Genomic DNA, 9,064 nt, shown 5'->3' on the forward strand with positions numbered 1-9,064 from the left:
ACGGGGGGGGGGGCTAGTTTTGCTATAGAGTATGTATGTTCACCTGAGAGAGAGTGAGAAATCACTGTCCACGGGTCTGGCCGCAGTGCAGTCCATTCTCCTTTTGGGATTTTGGGCATATACACACACATGCCTGGAGTGTTTTTTTTTTTTTTTAATAAGAATTATTTTATTTAACTTTATTAGTCATTATTACTACTTTTAAGTTTGATGGGGGGGGATGAGAAAGCATACTGATGGCCACACCACAGTCCCTTCTCAGTTCTCCTCTCAGGAGCATACACGCACACACCTGGCATGAGTTTAAGCTGCTGGGTCTGGGACTCGAACTGCTGTTGACTACAGGAGAGTCTAGCAACGTAGCCAATAGGTCAACTGCCGGTTCTGTCACACAACTGGCATGTTTTAAGCTGCTGAGTCCAGGCCTTGACCTGAAGAGTCAAGCTATGTGGAATCCAGCATCTTAACTATGCCATCTGGCCCTGGGGTCCTTGGTTTTAAGGCTGATGAAAATATTCAAAGTTCTTTTTACTTCTTTATGAAAAGGAACGCCCTCTGAGTTGGGGGGCACAGAAGAACTTAGTTGAAGATTTTTAGAACAAAACTGACCATGTTTAGGAAAGCATCGTTTCCAGGTTATATTCTTTCATTTATCATCATCATAATTATTTACTGTAGGGCACATGTGCTCACCAGAGAGAAAGAAAACAAAAGCATGCCATCTGGTCCAGGACTTGAGCCCTGTTGGCCATGTGGGAGTCCTGTACCCTAACCACCACACCACCTGCTGGTCCCCATATTTTATTTAATTTGATGTAGGATGTATGTACTTGCTACTTGCCAGAGAAAGTGAGCAGGAAGGAGGGAGGGAGGAAGTACCCTCTAGGAGCAGTGACCACCACAGTCCCTTCTCCTCTCAGGACGTTGGGCATGGACATGCACCCCAGTGTTTCAAGCTGCCAGATCTGGGACTAGGATTGTGGAGTCAGCCATGTGGGACCCAGCTGCCTTAACCACCATGCCACTTGACTGGCCCTGCCTTCCTTCCCTCCCCAAAACCTTTCTTTTTTTTAATTACCAGAGAGAGATGAAAAGGGCGATAGTATTTGCTTCCCCTCCCCTCAAGCTCCTTAGTGAGGTGTGGTCCCACAGTCCCTCCTCTGCTTCTCCATGCTGTTGGGATTTTGGGTGGGCACGTGGATGTACTGGTGTGTTTCTCAGGCATTTGGGGCCAGGATTTGAACTACTGTCGGCTATTAGAATCTGGCTGTTAATGAGTAGGCCATGGAACTGGTCCTGTTTAGGTTATGTCGTGTGTTGAAAAGCTGCTTAAAGTACTCATTGAACTTTATTATTTTCTTTTTGCAAATAAAAGGTGTAAAGCCTTGTTTTTAAGTAGCAGGTGTTTGTTCATCCATCAGCTAAGTACTGAGTGCTGGGGACTGTTCTAGGGGCTGGCAGACAGCAGAGTACAGAACAGACAAAAGACTCTTCTCATTGAAGTTGCACTTTGGCATGGGAGAAATGAGTATATGTCACACAGTGTAGGTGCTGTGGGGGATTGAAACAGAAAGGTGGGTGTTGTGCTTTCAGTGGATTTTCAGGCAAGGGTTCCCAGGGACGGCATCTGAATGCCTAAACAGTGGAAGACGGTGGGTAGTGCTGATGCCGCCCAGGGGAGGGCTCTGGCTTTACTCTTCAGTTACATGGGAAGCCATTGGTAGTACTTTTGTAAATGAGTAACAGGATTCAGTTTGTTTGAGAAGTAGTTACGATACAAAAGCAAGATCTGAAAGTTCTTACTACCTTCTGTTCCTACCTCCATCTTGTTAAATCTGTCCCCATTCACATGTAAAGTAGAGTGAGCAGTTGACCTGAATCTTCCTCCTGGACCAGAAACAGTGAATTCTTCCAGCTTTTGGTTCAGAAGAAGTTGGTGATTCTCATCGCTTCTCGGCCTTTTGGCTAAGATCAAGTGTAGAAGTTAGTGATTCTTGAGGAAATCAAATCACATGGGGAAATTGCTCAGGGAACTGTTTTTCAGAGGCTGGGACAGTTGGACTGGGCCACAGGCGTTCCTGAGTTGGGGGCAGGGCATTTCAAGTGAGCGCTCAGCATGTGCAAAAGGCAGAGGGACAGGAAGAACACCCCGGCTTACTTGGGCAGGGGCAGGGGCAGGGAGGTGAGCAGAGAGGAGCCTGTGTTGGATGTGGTCTGAACTAGTTTGAAAGAGACTCTACTTTTTTTTTTTATTTAGTTATTTAAGAGAGATTTTTGCTACAGGGTGTGTGCACTGGCTGGAGAGACAGAAAGTGAGAAATCACCCTCTGGGGCAGGGGATGAGTGGCCACGCTGCAGTTCCTTCTCCATTCTCTTCTTGGGATTTTGGGCATGTGTGTGCATGTGCCTGGCATGAGTTTCAAGCCACCAGGTCCAGGACTTGAACCATTATCAGTAATGTGGGAGTCTGTTACTTGAACCACTATGCCACCTGCTAGCCCCAGGGACTCCACTTTAAATGCTCCTTATTGAAACCATACTCATTTTGGCTCTCACCTCTACCACCCTTCTTCCATGTGAGCCAATATGTAATATAAATTCTAATTAGACACATTTGAAAAAACCAGATTACTTGTATATGTTTTATTAACTCAGTCTATCTAAAGTTTGTATGCATTCTCCAGAGAGAGACAGTGAGAGGAAGGAAAGTAGGAATCCCACCCTGGGGAGACAGCCACACCACAATCCCTTCTCCCAGGATCTTGGACATGCATACACATGAGCCCAGCGTGATTTTGAAGCCACTGGGTCTGGGACTCAAACCGCAGTCGGCTATGTGAGAGTCCAGTGATGGGATGTTACACCATTTGCTGGTTCCTCTAAAGTGTGATTTTACCGTGAAGCTAGTTTGGAGTGAAAGTAAGAATTTATTTGGGTGCAAAAAACCTTTGAGATACATATATAATTTTTCATAATGTACATTTCCCATGAACTTTTTTTTTGGGAGAGAGAGAGAGGTTTTTGCTATAGGGCACGTGCACTTGCCAGACAGACAGAAAGCAAGAAATCACCTCCCAGAGGGGATGGCCAGACTGCAGTCCCTTCTCCATTCTCCTCTTGGGATCCTGGGGACGCACACACACATGCCTGGTGTGAATTTTAAGCCACCGGGTCTGGGACTCGAACCATAGTCGACTTCATGGGAGTCCAGTGACAGCCATTTCTCTAACTGCTGGTCCCTCCTTCCATGATTTTTTTTTTTTTTTTGGAGAGGTTTTTGCTATAGGGCGTGTGCTCTCGCCAGAAAGCCAGAGAGAGACAGAAAGCAAGAAATCACTCCCCAGGGGGGATGGCCACAGTCAACTACATGGGAGTCCAGCGACATAGCCATTACGATAACTGCTGGTCACCCCATCAATTTTTTGAAGACCTCTCATGTAAACATTCTTAAGCCTTTGGAGTCAGTTGTGTATATTACACACGTGTTTATTATTTTTTAAAGCAGCATCATTCTTTTTGTTTCAATTATTTTATTTAACTTTATTTATTTATTTAAATTTGACCAGAGATGGACAGAACTGTATGGAGGAGTGAGAAAGCAAGCTGCCAAGTCTGGGACTTGAACCACAGTTGCCCTTGTGGGAGTTCAGTGCTCTTAGCTACCACATCACAGGCTGGCCCCCGCCACACATCTGGTTTTTTCCATTTTTTATTAATTAATGAATTATTTTTAAAGAATTATTTTATTTAACTTTATTTCAGTTTGACCAGAGAGGGACAGAGCAAGAAAATGAGAAAACAAGCTGCCAGGTCCAGGACTCAAACCATGGTCAGCCATGTGGGAGTCCAGTGCCCTTAACCACCACGCCACCTTCTCTTGGTTGTTTAGAAACTAAGAATGATTCTCTGCTGTGTTTTGATGTGTTTTGGGGGGGTGAAGATGAAGTGAAGAGCCCTCCCACAACATGCCCCCCTGAGATGCATCGCCAGGAGAACCGTGGACAGAGAAAAAGCACTTCACATACCATGCCACAATCCCATCTTCATTCTTGCAAGATTTTTGGCATGTATGCACACATGCTGGCGTGTTTTTGAAACCACACAGCCAGGGTAGGAGCCAGCTGCCGTAACCATCATACCACCAGTTGGCCCTAGTCTCTGGTCTTGATTGCTTCCCTCTTAATGTTTGTAATTTAATTTCCTTTTTGTTTCTGTGGGCCCCGTTGCCGGTACTTTCTGGTTCTTCCCTGTCCCGCTCCTTCTGTAGACCAGGTGCTGGTCTGTAGTGGGTGATGAGTATAGTAACTCGGTGAGGGAAAACGAGAATCTTCTGGGACTCACAGGAAGGACGTGTAGTTTGCGCAGGTGATAGTTTGGGCTATGAGTGGTCACTTTGGAAAGTGACTTAAGGTGGTCAGAAGCTGCTGTTCCCGCCCTGGTGTGCTCTACTTGTACCTAATGGGCTGGCGAGCTGGCACATCTGTTGCCTGGCTTTTTGTGCAAGAGTGGATGAAGTTCTTTCTTCCTTTGTTCTGCAGCTCATACGCTAACCACATGGTGTTTCTCATTCTAGCTGGTGCAGACAAGAAAGCCGAGGCTGGGGCCGGGTCAGCCACTGAGTTCCAGTTTGTGAGTATCCTGTTTGTTAGCTCTGGCTTGTTTTGGCCTCAGCCTGGTGCCTCTGCAGGTTCTGGATGCATAGTGTTAGTGCAGTGGGTCCCTGTCCTAGCCTAGTTGTCTCCCCACCAACCACCGCCGGGTTTTCCCCTAAATTCGAAGTGAATTTTACATGGAGACCGCACTATGCAGGCTTTTGTGAATATATTGGGTTGTTGGAAGAGCCATGATGTTTTGTTTTGTTATTTTATTTTTTAAATTTTTTTGGAGAGGTTTTTACTATAGGGTGCGTGCACTCACTAGAAAGACAGAGACAGAAAGCAGGAAATCACCTCCCTGGGGGGATGGCCACGCCGCAATCCCTTTTCCATTCTCTCTGGATCTTGGGCACACACGCACACGTGCCAGGCGTGAGTTTAAGCCACCGGGGTCCGAGACTCGAACCGTGTCGACTACATGGGAGTCCAGTGACATAGCCATTATGCCAACTGCTGGTCCCATGATGTATTTTTTCTGTGAAATGCGTCGTGACTTTTCTGATGACTCAACATAAACTACTGAAATGCGTTGCATTTTGGTACACATGGTATACCAGTGTGTTCTGTTGGGTTATTGGGAAAGTGTGATGTATTTTTGCATAGAAAAACACCTCATGACTTTCCCCATGACCTCGTATTTTGTTACTGGTGGTCATAACCCACTGACTTAGTAACATGGGCCTGATTTTGAGATTGAGCACCGGAAATTGGATGAACTCTAAAACCAACATGGTCTGGAATCAAATCCTCATCTTTCAGATGGTGTGATCTTGGGTAGGTTCCCCTCTGCCTCGCTTTGTTCACCTGTAAAGTAGAGGTGATGAGTAGCCCAGGTAGAGTGCCTGGCCTAGGGCTGGCATATCACGTGGGGCAACAGCCGTGACGGCAGGTCTTCATAGCACACAGTTGTGCCCAGAGATCTCGTTTATGAAAAGGAAACGTGTACAGTACTGACAAAGCTTCCACGTGTGTGCACGTGGGTGGCCGCATTCCCCTCTTGCCAGGGAGGAAATAGGCCTAGATGTTGAACACAGCCCTATAGCCAGGAAGGGTAGGGCTGGGATTCCCAGCCCACTTTGTTCCTGAAAGTTTACGAAACCCTAAAAGAACTGGGCGTGCTCCTAATGCTTGTGTCATATGCTTTCTCTTGCAGAGAGGCGGATTTGGTCGTGGACGTGGCCAGCCACCTCAGTAAAGTTGGAGATTATTTTGTGTTGAATAAACTTGTAGCCAGAAAAACCTAATCTCGTGTGTTTGCTTTATTTGCATTGTGCATGAACAATGATGGATCAGGATGTAATGGGGCAAGACTGGGTTGGTGTGGGGAGTGGTCCTGGTCCAGAGTGATACTTGGCTTTGCCATGTGCCCTCTGCTGTCTTTCCTGCAGCGTGGTGTCCAGTGTGCACCTCGGAGGCATTTGGGAGAGCCGGGCGCATAGCCTGGAACAGTCATGCTGAGTCAGCTCGTGATGGGAAAGATGCTATTTGTTGGCCTAGAATCGAGATTTTGGTGCTTGCAATCTGAGATTATCTTCAGTGCTGGAGAATGGCCACGCCGCAATCCCTTCTCCATTCTCTCTGGATCTTGGGCACACACGCACACGTGCCAGGCGTGAGTTTAAGCCACCGGGGTCCGAGACTCGAACCGTGTCGACTACATGGGAGTCCAGTGACATAGCCATTATGCCAACTGCTGGTCCCATGATGTATTTTTTCTGTGAAATGCGTCGTGACTTTTCTGATGACTCAACATAAACTACTGAAATGCGTTGCATTTTGGTACACATGGTATACCAGTGTGTTCTGTTGGGTTATTGGGAAAGTGTGATGTATTTTTGCATAGAAAAACACCTCATGACTTTCCCCATGACCTCGTATTTTGTTACTGGTGGTCATAACCCACTGACTTAGTAACATGGGCCTGATTTTGAGATTGAGCACCGGAAATTGGATGAACTCTAAAACCAACATGGTCTGGAATCAAATCCTCATCTTTCAGATGGTGTGATCTTGGGTAGGTTCCCCTCTGCCTCGCTTTGTTCACCTGTAAAGTAGAGGTGATGAGTAGCCCAGGTAGAGTGCCTGGCCTAGGGCTGGCATATCACGTGGGGCAACAGCCGTGACGGCAGGTCTTCATAGCACACAGTTGTGCCCAGAGATCTCGTTTATGAAAAGGAAACGTGTACAGTACTGACAAAGCTTCCACGTGTGTGCACGTGGGTGGCCGCATTCCCCTCTTGCCAGGGAGGAAATAGGCCTAGATGTTGAACACAGCCCTATAGCCAGGAAGGGTAGGGCTGGGATTCCCAGCCCACTTTGTTCCTGAAAGTTTACGAAACCCTAAAAGAACTGGGCGTGCTCCTAATGCTTGTGTCATATGCTTTCTCTTGCAGAGAGGCGGATTTGGTCGTGGACGTGGCCAGCCACCTCAGTAAAGTTGGAGATTATTTTGTGTTGAATAAACTTGTAGCCAGAAAAACCTAATCTCGTGTGTTTGCTTTATTTGCATTGTGCATGAACAATGATGGATCAGGATGTAATGGGGCAAGACTGGGTTGGTGTGGGGAGTGGTCCTGGTCCAGAGTGATACTTGGCTTTGCCATGTGCCCTCTGCTGTCTTTCCTGCAGCGTGGTGTCCAGTGTGCACCTCGGAGGCATTTGGGAGAGCCGGGCGCATAGCCTGGAACAGTCATGCTGAGTCAGCTCGTGATGGGAAAGATGCTATTTGTTGGCCTAGAATCGAGATTTTGGTGCTTGCAATCTGAGATTATCTTCAGTGCTGGAGAAGGAAGCAGACAGTAATTACCGTTCTTGGAATCCTTCACAATTTTTGCAGAAGCGTAGAAATAGTGTTTAAAGCCAATAGCTTGCTAATCTCAGTCTTTAAATTTGCCAGAGGTGTTTGGGCTCACCGGAGAGGAGAGGGAGGAAGTGCTTCTTCACAGCATGAGCATGCCACAGTCCTTTCTCTTCTTCCACTCTGGGGATGTGGGGCACACAGTGTTCTTCAAGCTGCCAGGGACAGGATTTTTTTTTTTTTTGGAGAGGTTTTTGCTATAGGGCGCGTGCGCTCGACAGACAGAAAGTGAGAAATCGCCCCCCAGGGGGGATGGCCACACTGCAATCCCTTCTCCATTCTCCTCTCGGGTTCTTGGGCACGCACGCACACGCGCCCAGTGTGTTTTAAGCCACTGGATCCAGGACGCGAACCGTGATTGACTAGGTGGGAGTCCAGCCACATAGGCATTACGTTAACTGCTGGTCCCAGGGACAGGATTTGAACCACACGTTTGTGAGATCTGCCAGACCACTGAGCCTACTCGCTGATCGCAATCTTTAAGGCTCCAGTTTACAAGAATCTCAGGAAAAAGTAACGAGTTAAGAATGCACAAAAACGGGGGCTGGCAGGTGGCATGGTGGTTAAAGGCTCTGGACACCCATATGGCTGGCAGCAGTTAGAGTCTTTTTTTTTTTTAATTTCTATTTTATTTATTCACTTATTTGTTAATTTGACCAGAGAGCGAGAGAAAGGAAGTGAGAAAGCAAGCCACCAGATTCAGGACTCAAACCCTGGTCTGCCATGTGGGAATGTCCAGCACCTTAACCACCACGCCACCTGCTGGTCCCCAGTTGGAGTGTTAGACCTGGCGGCTTGCTTCTCTCTCCTTCCCTCCCCTCTCTGATCAAATTTAAATAAATAGTTACATTTTTAAAAATGCAAAAACATGAAAAAGGAACTGCCCTGGCATCTGAGGACCCCTGGGTTTCCCATGGTGGACCATGTGCTGGGCAGTTGGAGCCCTTGCCATTCCAGGGCTCCTTGGACAGGGAGAGTGAATTAGCGTTTTCATGGTGCCCCACCACAGAACGTGAGTAATGGGCTAGACTAGTGTTCTCAGCTTCCCAGGGGATATACCAGGTGCAACCTTGGCATGGGACCAGAGAGGCTTTGATGGGAGGTGAGGGTGGTCCTGCACTGTAAATGCTGCCTGGTGGAAAGCTCAGGGGCAGTGGTGGAGACTGGTGGACAAGACACCAACCTCGGCTCGCTGGTCAGTCGCCATGACTCTGTGGTTGCAGTAAAAATGTCTCTTCTGGTGGGGGTGATATTTGAGGTACTGGCTCGGGTCCAACCAGTAACTGGCTCACCAGGTCTATAGAAGAACACCGCAGAGATTCTAGGGGCTTGGAAGGAATCATCGTGGAGTCCTATAGGCAGTGTTAAATGGAACTGGGTAATAATGGGTCAAACAAGGCAGAGAAAGATAACTGAATTATTCAGGTGGTTGTGCTGCTGATGAGACCGGCTTGATAGGCAGTTGTAATTTAGACCACCAGGTGGCAGCCAGTGGCAACTCCAAGTATGCACTTCCTCTTTTCGGGAAGTGAACCGCCAATAAATAGAAGGT

At 47.4% G+C, this 9,064-nt stretch overlaps 1 protein-coding gene across 1 annotated transcript in view; it reads left to right on the top strand.

The window, feature by feature from the left end:
* The window catches only part of RPS10 (ribosomal protein S10), a 26,829-nt gene extending 20,930 nt beyond the window's left edge, over window positions 1–5,899 (top strand). Inside the window, exons 5-6 of the mRNA XM_006144198.3 lie at window positions 4,574–4,629; window positions 5,809–5,899. Coding sequence (XP_006144260.1) covers window positions 4,574–4,629; window positions 5,809–5,850 — 98 coding nt within the window. The 3' untranslated portion in view covers window positions 5,851–5,899. The remainder of the gene's footprint in view (window positions 1–4,573; window positions 4,630–5,808) is intronic.
* Window positions 5,900–9,064: the final 3,165 nt, after the last annotated feature.

The sequence above is a fragment of the Tupaia chinensis genome, unplaced genomic scaffold, assembly GCF_000334495.1.
Source record: "Tupaia chinensis unplaced genomic scaffold, TupChi_1.0 Scaffold000116_1, whole genome shotgun sequence".
Lineage (NCBI taxonomy): Eukaryota > Metazoa > Chordata > Mammalia > Scandentia > Tupaiidae > Tupaia > Tupaia belangeri.